The 15,117-nt window shown below is 47.7% G+C and overlaps 1 protein-coding gene across 6 annotated transcripts in view; it reads left to right on the forward strand.

Moving 5' to 3' along the window:
- The window catches only part of LOC119015898 (mucin-3A-like), a 31,296-nt gene that overhangs the window by 5,507 nt on the left and 10,672 nt on the right, over positions 1–15,117 (forward strand). For 3 of the 6 annotated variants that reach the window (XM_037091967.1, XM_037091961.1, XM_037091963.1), the window contains exons 2-11: positions 236–654; positions 791–1,111; positions 2,706–2,868; positions 2,974–3,080; positions 3,315–3,463; positions 3,546–3,682; positions 10,859–11,120; positions 11,766–11,902; positions 13,372–13,633; positions 14,279–14,415. In XM_037091967.1, the coding sequence (XP_036947862.1) occupies positions 236–654; positions 791–1,111; positions 2,706–2,868; positions 2,974–3,080; positions 3,315–3,463; positions 3,546–3,682; positions 10,859–11,120; positions 11,766–11,902; positions 13,372–13,633; positions 14,279–14,415 (2,094 nt within the window). The remainder of the gene's footprint in view (positions 1–235; positions 655–790; positions 1,112–2,705; positions 2,869–2,973; positions 3,081–3,314; positions 3,464–3,545; positions 3,683–10,858; positions 11,121–11,765; positions 11,903–13,371; positions 13,634–14,278; positions 14,416–15,117) is intronic. The other 3 variants (XM_037091962.1, XM_037091964.1, XM_037091965.1) reach the window with 3 other exon arrangements.

The raw sequence follows: 15,117 nt of genomic DNA on the forward strand, positions 1-15,117 counted from the left end.
GTGTCTTGTCTTCCTGTTTGTTGCTCAGAATTGCCTACATTTGCACAGCGTCTATAAGTTTGTTTTGTTTTTGATTTTTTTTTTCTTTATAGTACTATTATTGTTATTTGGAATATGTTTGTGTGGGTTTAAGGATGTATGTGTATGTATCTGCATTAATTAAAAAAAAAAAAAGGTCCAGGCTTTACATATCGTATATAAGAGTAAAAATTCTTCTCTCTTCACTCTGTTACAGACTGTCCAAGCCTTCTGTGTGATGAAGAACTGGAAGACTTGGAAACAAAGAACAGCCGAGGGATCACGGGGAAGAGGAGGGATGGAGAGGGGGAAGTGTTTAATCAAAGGGAGGATGAAGAGGCGGGAGGCGAGACAGGAAGTGAAAATAAGGATGAGGAGGACAAAGAAACACAAGCTGGCAGTAAACATGAGGTGACAGCGGTGAGCTTAGAGGACAGCTCGGCTCTGTCGGAGCCTCCCATTGGAGTGATGAGCAGCCATGACCTGTCTGATACTGTCCATTTGGGTTGTGAGGGGACTTGGCTGTACTGCCCCCCAGTTCCTGCTCCCGTGATGTACTCCTCACAACCTCCAGTCCCGCCATGCAGCCCCATGCTTCCCCACGGTCTCCCTGAGCAGGGCCCGCAGCCTCTTGAGGTGAGAATAGAGTGTCACGGTGTACCAGCCACACACTGTAAACAAACATAGTGAACGGTCTTGCACCTAAACTTCTTTCCAGCACATTTGAACTCATGAACACACATTATTCCCCTTTATCTGCCCTTTAAATCAGAGGGAGGATGAAGAGGCAGGAGGCGAGACAGGGAGTGAAAATAAGGATGGGCAGGAGGAGAAGAAGAAAGAGACACAAACTGGCAGTAAACATGAGGTGACAGCGGTGAGCTCAGAGGACAGCTCGGCTCTGTCGGAGCCTCCCATTGGAGTGATGAGCAGCCGTGACCATTCTGATACTGTCCATCTGGGTTGTGAGGGGACTTGGCTGTACTGCCCCCCAGTTCCTGCTCCCGTGATGTACTCCTCACAACCTCCAGTCCCGCCACACAGCCCCATGCTTCCTCACAGTCCCCCCGAGCAGGGCCCGCAGCCTCTTAAGGTGAGAATAGAGTGTCACTGTGTACCAGCCACACACTGTAAACAAACATAGTGAACGGTCTTGCACCTAAACTTCTTTCCAGCACATTTGAACTCATGAACACACATTATTCCCCTTTATCAGCCCTTTAAAAGGTACTTGACAAATAAATTACTGTGCTCTTAGAATGTTTTCTGACTCACAATGGACAGTTTTAAATGGGCATCTCAGCGTCTCATCTTTTTGAGTACTTTGTGGTTCTTATGTCTGCCTGCCTGTTGACATATTTTGTAAGCATAAAGCACAACTATAAAATATGCTGTCACAAAATTTTACAGAGTTTGAAATTTGGCATGGTCCAAGCGAGGGTGCCAGAACTAGGGAGGTAGGAAGTAGGAAAGGTGAGAGAGAGAGAGAGAGAGAGACCCAAATTCAGCCTGACAGCTTAGAGATATTTAGAAACTTTGGGTAAATTGCATGAACTTGAAAATAAACGCCTGTGGTTTTGAATAATGTTTGATTGCAGAGCAGCATGGCAGACATTTATGCATCTTCTAGTTAAGATCTCCATGTTACTCATTTGTCCCATATAATTACAGTGTGATGTGTATGGTATGATTAACACCTACAGCCTGCTGCAATGTTAATGATGTGGTTGTGAAAACAGCCTCCAGATTTAAATCTCTGGATCATTGTAAGATCTGGTGTTATATAAGTGGGCGAAAGACTTTCATTGAATCATTGGAATACACACCTGCAGAATTTGATCATGACAAACTGTGTCAAATCATTACATCTGTAAATATGTGAGGGGGAATGTATTATAATAATTCATTATTATTTGCCAGTATAATTCACTGTACCTACACCATGAAATTTGCCAGTAATCTTTATTTTGTAAGTAGGCTCCGTTCACCACCCACAGCTGCAGTTAATCTTAAAGTCATATTATGAACAGCAAGAAATGTACATTTTCCTGATTTCAGGCTTCAGCTGCACTCATTGGAGAAATACAGCACGCAGAAAAGCAAACATAAACCGTACAAACATGCCTGTTTTGCTTGTCCTGTGAGTCGGGTTGTGGATACAGCCAATTCATACAGAAAATGCTGTCAGTTAATTCATATATTACCAGGACATTAATTGTAACTCATGTATAGTATAGTATAGTATAGTATAGTATAGTCCAAACAATGAATTGGTCAATCAAGAAAATAATTTCAGATCATTTAAAGATGAAACGATCATTATCTGCACCCTTGAGTGTAGATAACATGAGAGGAGCATAGACAAAACTGTAAATGAATTACTTGGTTTTGGAAGTTCTGAACCAGCTTTTATTTTGTTGCTACTTTTCACTTTGTTACTTTGCCTTCTGTGGGCTGAAACATTCAGTTGTGCCCTTTTTGCTGCACTTCAGTTGTGTTTTGGCAGACAAAGATCCCTGCTGGCTTTTAGTTTACACCTCATCTTTTTTCCACCCTCCAAACTTGAGTTCAGCTTTAAAGAAATGTGATTATTCACACTTCACAGTGCAAATAATTATCATTTTTAATCAGGCAATATTTGACTGAGATGAAGAGTACTGAGGCAATGTTTGTCTGGTAAATTGCAGATGGAGATAACTCAGGTCTACTCCATCCAGCGCTCCATCCTCTACAGCACTACGGGTGGAGACCACAGCGTGAGCTTCTCTCAGGTGCCGGGGTCAGAGACTGTGGACAGCTGCCCACCGCCACCTGCAAAGAAGAAGAGAACACGAATACTCTACAGTGCTGGTAACTTAAGTGTCAGTTTATCCAGGTGTGTTCAGGTTTGACTAAGCAAATAGTTGACCTCCATTTGGTGTGTGTGTGTTTGTGTACATTTGCATATGCGTGCAGATCAGTTAGCGTATTTAGAGGCCTTGTTCCTGGAAGACCAGTATCCTGATGTAGCGAAGAGGAAGGTCATCGCTGCTGCAGTTGGTGCCACACCTGAAAGAATTATGGTTTGACAGCCATTTTCCTGTTTTGATCCTCTGAGAGATGTCCCTTATTGATCCTTTATATTGCTTATTTGATGATGTAACTCTAAGAACAGATTAAGTGCTTGGCAAACAGGGAGTTAAGTTTTACCCCTCTGTCTTGGGCTTGGTCTTGGACCACTTTCTCTCTCTGTCTCCTTCCATTTTCTCGCAACCGTCCTCACATTCTCTCCAATATTGCATATTTTTATGTGCCAGATCTGGTTTCAGAACCAAAGGGCAAGATGGAAGAAAGCGCAGCGCTCCATCACAGCAAAGGTTGAACACAGACAGAGTAGAGCTGGATATAACAGCAGCCCCACACATCAACCAGTTAACTCCACCATACCCACACAGGCACCTAACAGGTATCACAGTGTCATCTCTGTGTTTATGGAGTTTTTTGCTGTCATACGGTGTATTATTAGTTATGTTTTCTCTCTTTTTCAGTAAGGGAGCTCCCTCTTTTTCTGGTAACTTTGCCACCAAGGTGCCCCAACTCACCTCCACAGCACCTTCTTTCCCCACCCTGTCCAGCCAGACTGTGCCCTCCCACAGCAACCTGCAAGCCAGCCTCAGCAGCCCGGGTATCTAAATCCTCATTTATTAACACATTTTCTCAAAATGTAATGCTCTGGATGCATTTGATCATTGTGCTCAATACAATGATATAATAATCAATTGTGTGAAACTAGAGGTTGTGATAAATGGTGAAATGAGCTATATTAGCTTAATTAATGAAGGTTTTTGTGACTGAGCCTGGATGACCGCCAGAGGTGGTGCTTCAGCACTGAATGTCTCCATCTCGTGCATGTGCAGGTCGAGTGTTAATACCAACAAAGTCACCCGTTACCCCTGACAATACCGACTAGCTTCCGGTGACGTCAGAGGATCTGTTCCTGCAGAATCTTCTCGCGAAACCACAAGGATTCTGAGTGACAGAACGCTCTGGCGGTCATCCGGGATTCATAGAACCATAGTTACATACATAACTTTCGTTCTATTTCATCCTTACTGACGCAAGAGGCGGTGCTTCAGCACTGGATGACCCATAACAACAAAGTCACGAGGGATGCCAATACATACCTCAGTGAGAGGAAGCAGTAGAGGTGGGCAACAGGGCCACACCCAGTGGGTGGGGAGTGGCCACATTCACCCGATAGAGTCTGGAGAAGGTAGTTGGTGATGCTCGCGATGCCGCATCACAGATGTCCCCCAGGGGCACACCACGCAAAGCCACCCATGATGTAGAGACAGCCCTAGTAGAGTGGCACCTCACCACGGATGGCAGGGGGCGACCACTGTGTTTATACTTCTGGGTGATGGGTCACTGTTTGGAGAGGGCAAGGCCTTTCTTAGGACCACCATAACAGAGGAACAGCTGTTCTGACCGCTTGTGGTCAGAGTTATATAGGCTCTTAGAGCCCGCACGGGGCACAGCAGTCCTAACCTTTCCTCCCCTGCAGGGGGGATAAACTGTGCCAGGTGGATAGGCCGGTTAAGGTTAGACAGTGACAGGACCGTAGGAAGGAAAGCTGTATTCCGCCACAGAGTGATCCCTGAGCCATCTGAGTTCCACCTCAGGCATGAGTCACTCACCGAGAGAGCATGTAGCTCCCCGACACGCTTTGCTGAAGTGATGGCAAGGAGAAAGGCGGTCTTAGCAGACACCCACTTCAACTCTGCCTGCGCCAGGGGCTCAAAGGGAGGAAGACACAAAGCATCCAGCATCAGGGGCAGATCCCATGCTGGAATTCTCTGTGCCTTCGGGGGTTGTAACCTCAGGGCTCCCTTAAGGAAGAGGGAACTTGGCAACTTGGGCGTGTCGAGAGGAAATGGCCGCCACATACACCCTCAGGGTAGCAGGGGACCATCCGCTGTTCAGGAGTGACTGTAGGAACCACAGAATTTTTGGAATTGTACAGTGCACTGGGTCCTCACCCCTGTCCGAGCACCAGACGGAAAACAGTTGCCACCTGTTCTCATACTGCATCCGGGTAGAAGGTGCCCTAGCATTCAGTATAGTATGTTGGACGGTGTCTGAACACTCTGTCAGCAGCGGGTTGGGCCCTGCAGTGGCCAGACCCAGAGCTGCAGGTGATGAGAGTCGGGATCCATCCTGTCGGGCAGACACCACGGTGAGCCGCGGCAGAGCCTGTGCAGCAGGGGAAACCATGTCCTCCCCGGCCAGAAGGGAGCTACCATAGCAGCCTGTGGCCCTGCTGGAGGACCCTCTGCAGTATTTGAGGAATCAGAGGCATCGGAGGAAAGGCCAGAGGGCTGGCCTCCTCTGTCAAGGAGAACCAGTGGGGGCAATGGGTCGACTCTTCTGTGGCAAAGAGATCCACCTCTGCCCTGCCGAAGACGTCCCAGATATTGAGCACCACCTCTGGGTGAAGCCGCCACTCCCCCGGGGGTGGCTTGCGACGTGATAGGAAGTCTGCAGCCCAGTTCCGTTCCCCTGGCAAGTACATCGCCCTTATGCTGGCTAGGCGGGGGGCCGCCCACGACAGGAGGTCCCGGGACACCTGCAACAGCTGTGCAGACCTGGTTCCCCCTTGGTGGTTTATGTGAGAGATGGTTGAGACATTGTCCGACCCTACTAGCACATGCCTCCCTCTCAGGAACGGAAGAAAAAGCTGCAGTGCCATGTGCACTGCCCGTAGCTCCAGCACATTGATATGGCCCGAGCGGTCCTTTACAGGCCACAGGCCTTGAGCTGTCCGGTTCTGCCACACAGCACCCCACCCTGAGCGGGATGCGTCTCTTGTGACAGTCTCCCGACGGGATGCAGTGGAGCCCATGAGCATGACCTGAAGGAGAAATGATCTCTCCCTCCATGGGGCCAGAGCAAGGAGGCAACGCCGTGACACTTTTCCTGTCCCAGTGCCGCTTGGCATCCAGGTGGAAGCTGTTTAGCCACCTCTGAAGGGGACACAGTGCCAGCAACCCTAAGGGGACCACGGTGGCAGCAGGCGTCAGCGTGCCTAAGAGGCGCATATACTGGACGTAGCAAGCAAGCAGCGGCCCTCCTGGAAGAGGAGAAGGAGGAGGAGGATGCCGTCCATGTGCCGAGGTGATGGACAGGCCTTCATGGCAACGGCATCCAGTGTCATCCCCAGAAAGAGTGTATTCTGTGAGGGGACCAGGCAGCTCATTCTGAGACCGAGCTGGGCCACATGTGAGAGGAGAATCGTTGTATCCCTGGTCACCTGAGACTGGGATGGCGCACAGACCAGCCAGTCATCCAGATATGGCAGGATCTTCATGCTCTGCGACTGCAGGGGTGAGAGGGCTGCCGCCACACACCTGCTGAACACCCGTGGGGAAAGGGAGAGGCCAAACGGGAGCACCCTGAACTGAAAATGGCGGCCCTGAAAGGCAAACCGCAGAAATTGTCTGTGGTGTGGTGCTATGGGGACATGAAAGTATGCGTCCTTCAAGTCTATTGAGGTAAACCATTCCCTTCTGGCAACAGTATGCAGAACCTCTGCAGTACTGAGCATGTGGAACTTCAACACCTTCAGGAACCTGTTGAGTCCCCTCAGATCGAGGATAGGGCAGAGTCCACCGTCTTTCTTTTCGACAAGAAAGTAAGTCGAATAGAACCCCCAGATGACAGGGGGTCTACTGGCTCGATGGCACCCTTATCCAGGAGGACTGACAACTCCTGGTTGAGGGCATGGGCTTTTGCCAGGTCGCGTGTGATGGTAATCCTGACCCGGCCGAAGGCTGGGGGCCGGCGTCGGAACTGAACTTTGTACCCGTAGGTTAAGGTGGAAATCACCCAAGGGACCGTGGTGGAAGCAGCCCAGTAGCTGAGCTGCTGCTGGGAAAAACAGCAGACGACTGGCCCCGGATTCTCAGCGCCTGGTCCCCCAGCCTCTAGAGGCCCTGGGGGGACAACGGGCAGTGTCAAAGGTCTGAGGTTGTCAAGAGGGTGGACGTTCGGCGGCTCGAAAGCCCTGAGGACCTCTTTGAGCCGGCTGTTGAGCCGGTCGCTGAGACCGAAGGAAGGCACTGGGGAGAGTCTGTGGCTGAGAGCGGCACCTGATGGGAGCTGAGGAGCCCCCCGGCCTGCTGGGAGGAGGCGTACTCCTGTGAAACCCAGAGAGCTGCTGTCGAGTCTGCTTGGCCTGGACTGTGCGCTCAAGCGCCTCTACAGCAGCCGACCCAAAAATCTCGCCGGGTTCCACTGGAACGCTGCGGAGGGTTCTCCGACATGCCTCGGTGAGAGCCACACCTGGCGGCGAGCCTGGACAAGTGTGGACACCAGGCGCCCCAGTTCTCTGGACATCAGAGCAAACGCCTGCAGAGATGCGTCACCAAAGCTGTGGACGGAAGTGTCCAGCGTAGCCTCCTGCAAGGATGCTGAGAGAGCAGGCATCAGATGCGAAAGGGAATTTCCAATGCGTCTCATGCGTGCTGCTGTGTCGTAGGCCTTAGAGAGCAGGTCATCTGTAGCCCGACACTGGGGGTGCAGACACCTGGCATCCGGCCTCAGAGCCTCATCAGGTGAAATGATGAGAGCCGCTATAGCCGGCTCAACTGCTGGCACGTGGGCCAAGCCGAACTTGGCTACATCCTGCATAGCTGCCAGGGTCCGGCCATCTGATGTTGCATGAGAGAGGGCTCTAGTATCTCTCCAGCATGCGTGCACAACTCCCTCAGGTATTCCTCTGACGGAGGCACAGTAAAGGTGGCAGGGGCTGGACCATGCCTGAAGAAAGCGCTGGCGGGAGCCGGCTGAGCCTGCGGAACCTCCAGCTGCAGACGGGCCAGGGCCATACAAATGATGGCACCCATGGAGTTGTCCTCATACCCCGCACCGCAACTGCGGGCTGAGGAGTGGGAGCTCGCCCCCGAGGTGTGGGAGGCAGCACCCTGGGGGACCACATCAGCCCCATATTCAGTGAACTCAGTGGCTGAAGCTGCCAAGGAGAACACATCCTCCTCTGGTTCGAGCATTGTAGCAGGGGAAGTAGGAGCACCCACATCCACTGCACCAGTCCCAGACTGGATGGCTAGGAAGAGGGATTTCATTTGATTTAGCTCCTCAGTCAATTGGTCCACCCTGGAGGCCAGTTTAGACTCCTTGACCTTCCTCCCAGAGGAGGCGCCTGCAGCCTCTGCCGCCCAATGTTTAGGTTGGCTAGGCTGTGCTGGAGGCAATTGCTGGGCTGGGGTGTACTGGTCCGGCTCTGGAACATGGCCCAGCAGGTGTTCAGCCTCAGCCAGTCTGGCAAAATGCACTGCCCGGGGCATGAAGCTACAGTTCATGCAGGGGTCCTCCAAAAGTCCCTCCCTCAGGTGTTCGAGGCCAAGGCACGGAGGACACATATCATGACCATCTTCAGACTGCAGAGGGGCCAGACAGGCCGAGCAAGAGTGGTCACCAAGCATGGTGACAACAGTTCAAATACAAACCAACTGAGAAAGACAACAGATGCTGGGAGAGGGAGCGAACGCACTGCCTTCACCAGCAGGTGTCGCACAACAAACACAGTTAGTCTTAGTGGCTAGCACATCTGCTAACTACAAGGGCAACAGCACCCGCCTATGCTGGGAGCAGGAGTGAGAGCACTGCCTTCACCACCAAGGGTCAGCTTGCGGCGCAAAAAACACAAACCAAACGGGCCCAACGGCAGGTGCCACAATAAAAAACTAAAGTAGGCTGAACGAAAAACGCCAGTAAAACTGCCAGAGAAAACAAACACAGCTCAGGATGCAGCTGTTACAGAAAAAATACAATAATATACAATTATGATGGGAGCGAGAGCACACACACTGCCTTCACCAACACGGGAAAACTACAACGAAAGGCGGGTACAAATTGTACAGATTACTCACAGATGTAATGGTAGTACAGATGTCGGGAGAGGACGCGAGTACACTGGCTTCACCAACATATAAGAGTACAACGGAAAACGGATACAACCAATGGTGTACCGATTACACAGACACTAGGTCAGGCAGGCAATGCTAACCGCTAGCGCCCGTAAGTAATAGCACAAATGTCAGGAGGGGGAGTGAGTACAGTGTCTTCACCAAACTTATTTAACAAAGAAAGAGATACCCAAAGGAAACGTAACACTACGCCTGGTATACTCAGCCAGTTGTAGAGACGAACTGATGGTGATCCGAAGGGGTGTCCACGGCAAACCGCAACAACAGCTCATCGCAGCCCTTGGAGGGCTCGCAGCTCGCAGCTCCGACAGGTTGTCGCAAGGCTACCAGTGACGAAGTAGTAGTAAAGTACATGTTTTAGTTCAGCTAGAGCTCACTGATGTACGTCTACCTGCAAAGCGAGAAGATGAGAAGGAACAGATCCTCTGACGTCACCGGAAGATATAAGCTAGCCGGTATCGTCAGGGGTCATGGGTGACTTTGTTGGTATTAACACTCGACCTACGCATGCGCGAGATGGAGACGTTCAGTGCTGAAGCACCACTTCTGGCGGTCAGTAAGGATGAAATACAATGACACTTTCTCCACAGCTGAGAGTTTAATAGTCTTTGCTCAGAGGTCTAGCATTAATAATCTTTAATGAATTCACATGTTAGATTACAATTGTTGTGTGCACTCAGCCTGAAGTTGTGTTAAGATGAAAATAACGCAGCTGCCTTGTTCTTGTTCAGTTCAATGAGACTACGATATGTGGGGATACTGATGCAGAGGGCATCAGCAGAACAACTGCAGGGTTCTCTGGCAAAGATAGGAAACTGGTTAATTGTTCTTTTTATTTGTGTTTCAGAAGCTGTAAAATCCCGTCTCATAGTTCAGCTATAGACATGCTAAATGCAAGGCTTGTTTTGGTCTGAATGTCTAACTGAGAGGTCCCACTGATGGCACCAACACCCCCTTAGTAATTTCATCTGTTTTTTCACAATAAAACAAAAGTAGTGGTTTGTTGAATCTTAGTCTGAATTGTATTTTGAATACTGAAATAATTGGCTTCATACAACCTCCTTATTTACAGTTAGTACTTGTTAGTGTATTTTTCTTCTTTAACGTTCCCATTGAACAGCTTGTAGAGCGCTATTTCCTTCAGCATAATACGGTCTATCCTGTACAAACAGACAGTTAGGAAGGGACTTGTTATGGATATTGATTAGCGTTTCAAGTAGCCAGTAGTGCTGAAGATATGTTGCGCTCTTCACTGTGGCAGCTGCCAGTAAACACAGCCAGACCAGAACAGAACAGTACATCCTCAAAGAAGACTGAGGCCAGCTCAACGACAGGGAACACCAAGGTGGTTTTGTTTCCAGGGTTGACTCTGAGCATACCAAGGCTCAGTCAAAAAAAGCTGTGAGTCTAACTAGCTAAGGGCAGCTTCATTTAGCAGCAGTTAGTGGTTACTTTAGCAACAAAGCTACTGGTACAGGTAAAGTTGTGTAATCAGGGTGTCCTGCTCCATCAAAACGCTCCGCTCTTCTGGGCCATGGTTCCTTTTATAAATCCATTGTTCTGTGATAAAAATGAAGAAAGCATATTGGATGCAAAATTAGTATATGTCCCAAAAGTGCAGGATGAGTCATCAACATTTTTATTGAATTCTTCTAAAATACCATTTCAAAATACCTACAAAGCTACTTTATTTTGCTGTTCTTGGGTCTGATATCCATGCTTTGAGTTCAGCCAAGTTTAATCTCAGAGCTCAGTGAACCCTTCACACTGCATGTTAAGAAGAGTAAAATTCCCCAGAAACCAAACTACAGTATCGCTTTAATCTCAGTGTTTAATCTCTATGTATAATCTCCAAGGCCAATCCAGGATGAGAGATGGGGGCCAGCACCAGCTTTCATCTCAGGGGGAGTTGGCAGAGTACCACCCACACCCCATGCACTGCCCTACCCCACAGCACCGAGCCAGTGCCCCCCTTTTCACAATAACCTACAACCCTGCCAACCTGATTCCACCCTTCGTTCACATCCTGGCCCACACCCCACCTCTGTTCCTGGATGCTGTGGAGGCTGGCTCCTCCTTGGCCCATCATGACTCCCAGTCTCTGCAGACAGACACCAGGTCAGCTCAGCTCACAGCCAGCAGTGACATGAATACTAGAAGATGATTTGAACAGGGACAACCAGTACAAGAGATGATAGGAGGACAGTGGGTTGGCAGGCTGCAGACATGAGTAGGGATCCTGCAAAATACCGATATAATGATGCCTCAGACAGTGCCTGTAATAGAGGGAGTCAGTTTCAGCTGGCGCTTTGAAATATCTCTGAAATCATGCTGTGAGACATCTCAGTTGCTTTCTACAAAATGATGTTTGTTTGTTAGATGACATTTATGAATCACAGCACTATAAGTCCCCTGAAGACCACACAAAGACAAACAATGAATATTAACACATTTTCAATCTGGTCCTGCTATTAAAGTTAGAGGGTCAGTTCACTTGAATTACAACACAACATATTTTCACTGGTACGACTCTGAACATGAATAATAGTTCCTTTCAGATTGGTTGACTGTGTTCTGTAGAGTAACTGGGAGGTTGAACACAGACAGAGTAGAGCTGGATATAACAGCAGCCCCACACATCAACCAGTTAACTCCACCATACCCACACAGGCACCTAACAGGTATCACAGTGTCATCTCTGTGTTTATGGAGTTTTTTGCTGTCATACGGTGTATTATTAGTTATGTTTTCTCTCTTTTTCAGTAAGGGAGCTCCCTCTTTTTCTGGTAACTTTGCCACCAAGGTGCCCCAACTCACCTCCACAGCACCTTCTTTCCCCACCCTGTCCAACCAGACTGTGCCCTCCCACAGCAACCTGCAGGCCAGCCTCAGCAGCCCAGGTATCTGAATCCTCATTTATTAACACATTTTCTCAAAATGTACTGCTCCGGATGCATTTGATCATTGTGCTCAATACAATGATATAATAATCAATTGTGTGAAACTAGAGGTTGTGATACATTGTGAAATGAGCTACATTAGCTTAATTAATGAAGGTTTTTGTGATTGAGCAGCATTCAAATGACACTTTCTCCACAGCTGAGAGTTTAATAGTCTTTGCTCAGAGGTCTAGCATTAATAATCTTTAACACATTCACATGTTAGATTACAATTGTTGTGTGCACACAGCCTGACGTTGTGTTAAGATGAAAGTAACGCAGCTGCCTTGTTCTTGTTCAGTTCAGTGAGACCACGATATGTGGGGATACTGATGCAGAGGGCATCAGCAGAACAACTGCAGGGTTCTCTGGCAAAGATAGGAAACTGGTTAATTGTTCTTTTTATTTGTGTTTCAGAAGCTGTAAAATCCCGTCTCATAGTTCAGCTATAGACATGCTAAATGCAAGGCTTGTTTTGGTCTGAATGTCTAACTGAGAGGTCCCACTGATGGCACCAACACCCCCTTAGTAATTTCATCTGTTTTTTCACAATAAAACAAAAGTAGTGGTTTGTTGAATCTTAGTCTGAATTGTATTTTGAATACTGAAATAATTGGCTTCATACAACCTCCTTATTAACAGTTAGTACTTGTTAGTGTATTTTTCTTCTTTAACGTTCCCATTGAACAGCTTGTAGAGCGCTATTTCCTTCAGCATAATACGGTCTATCCTGTACAAACAGACAGTTAGGAAGGGACTTGTTATGGATATTGATTAGCGTTTCAAGTAGCCAGTAGTGCTGAAGATATGTTGCGCTCTTCACTGTGGCAGCTGCTAGTAAATACAGCCAGACCAGAACAGAGCAGTACATCCTCAAAGAAGACTGAGGCCAGCTCAACGACAGGGAACACCAAGGTGGTTTTGTTTCCAGGGTTGACTCTGAGCATACCAAGGCTCAGTCAAAAAAGCTGTGAGACTAACTAGCTAAGGGCAGCTTCATTTAGCAGCAGTTAGTGGTTACTTAAGCAACAAAGCTACTGGTACAGGTAAAGTTGTGTAATCAGGGTGTCCTGCTCCATCAAAACGCTCCGCTCTTCTGGGCCATGGTTCCTTTTATAAATCCATTGTTCTGTGATAAAAATGAAGAAAGCATATTGGACGCAAAATTAGTATACAGTATGTCCCAAAAGTGCAGGATGAGTCATCAACATTTTTATTGAATTCTTCTAAAATACCATTTCAAAATACCTACAAAGCTACTTTATTTTGCTGTTCTTGGGTCTGATATCCATGCTTTGAGTTCAGCCAAGTTTAATCTCAGAGCTCAGTGAACCCTTCACACTGCATGTTAAGAAGAGTAAAATTCACCAGAAACCAAACTACAGTATTGCTTTAATCTCAGAGTTTAATCTCTTTGTATAATCTCCAAGGCCAATCCAGGATGAGAGATGGGGGCCAGCACCAGCTTTCATCTCAGGGGGAGTTGGCAGAGTACCACCCACACCCCATGCACAGCCCTCCCCCACTGCACCGAGCCAGTCCCCCCGTTTTCACAGCGACCTACAACCCTGCCAACCTGATTCCACCCCTCGTTGACACCCTGGCCCACACCCCACCTCTGTTCCTGGATGGTATGGAGGCTGGCTCCTCCTTGGCCCATCGTGACTCCCAGTCTCTGCAGACAGACACCAGGTCAGCTCAGCTCACAGCCAGCAGTGACATGAATACTAGAAGATGATTTGAACAGGGACAACCAGTACAAGAGATGATAGGAGGACAGTGGGTTGGCAGGCTGCAGACATGAGTAGGGATCCTGCAAAATACCGATATAATGATGCCTCAGACAGTGCCTGTAATAGAGGGAGTCAGTTTCAGCTGGCGCTTTGAAATATCTCTGAAATCATGCTGTGAGACATCTCAGTTGCTTTCTACAAAATGATGTTTGTTTGTTAGATGACATTTATGAATCACAGCACTATAAGTCCCCTGAAGACCACACAAAGACAAACAATGAATATTAACACATTTTCAATCTGGTCCTGCTATTAAAGTTAGAGGGTCAGTTCACTTGAATTACAACACAACATATTTTCACTGGTACGACTCTGAACATGAATAATAGTTCCTTTCAGATTGGTTGACTGTGTTCTGTAGAGTAACTGGGAGGTTGAACACAGACAGAGTAGAGCTGGATATAACAGCAGCCCCACACATCAACCAGTTAACTCCACCATACCCACACAGGCACCTAACAGGTATCACAGTGTCATCTCTGTGTTTATGGAGTTTTTTGCTGTCATACGGTGTATTATTAGTTATGTTTTCTCTCTTTTTCAGTAAGGGAGCTCCCTCTTTTTCTGGTAACTTTGCCACCAAGGTGCCCCAACTCACCTCCACAGCACCTTCTTTCCCCACCCTGTCCAACCAGACTGTGCCCTCCCACAGCAACCTGCAGGCCAGCCTCAGCAGCCCAGGTATCTGAATCCTCATTTATTAACACATTTTCTCAAAATGTACTGCTCCGGATGCATTTGATCATTGTGCTCAATACAATGATATAATAATCAATTGTGTGAAACTAGAGGTTGTGATACATTGTGAAATGAGCTACATTAGCTTAATTAATGAAGGTTTTTGTGATTGAGCAGCATTCAAATGACACTTTCTCCACAGCTGAGAGTTTAATAGTCTTTGCTCAGAGGTCTAGCATTAATAATCTTTAACACATTCACATGTTAGATTACAATTGTTGTGTGCACACAGCCTGACGTTGTGTTAAGATGAAAGTAACGCAGCTGCCTTGTTCTTGTTCAGTTCAGTGAGACCACGATATGTGGGGATACTGATGCAGAGGGCATCAGCAGAACAACTGCAGGGTTCTCTGGCAAAGATAGGAAACTGGTTAATTGTTCTTTTTATTTGTGTTTCAGAAGCTGTAAAATCCCGTCTCATAGTTCAGCTATAGACATGCTAAATGCAAGGCTTGTTTTGGTCTGAATGTCTAACTGAGAGGTCCCACTGATGGCACCAACACCCCCTTAGTAATTTCATCTGTTTTTTCACAATAAAACAAAAGTAGTGGTTTGTTGAATCTTAGTCTGAATTGTATTTTGAATACTGAAATAATTGGCTTCATACAACCTCCTTATTAACAGTTAGTACTTGTTAGTGTATTT

This window comes from Acanthopagrus latus, unplaced genomic scaffold (genome assembly GCF_904848185.1).
Source record: "Acanthopagrus latus isolate v.2019 unplaced genomic scaffold, fAcaLat1.1, whole genome shotgun sequence".
Classification (NCBI taxonomy): domain Eukaryota; kingdom Metazoa; phylum Chordata; class Actinopteri; order Spariformes; family Sparidae; genus Acanthopagrus; species Acanthopagrus latus.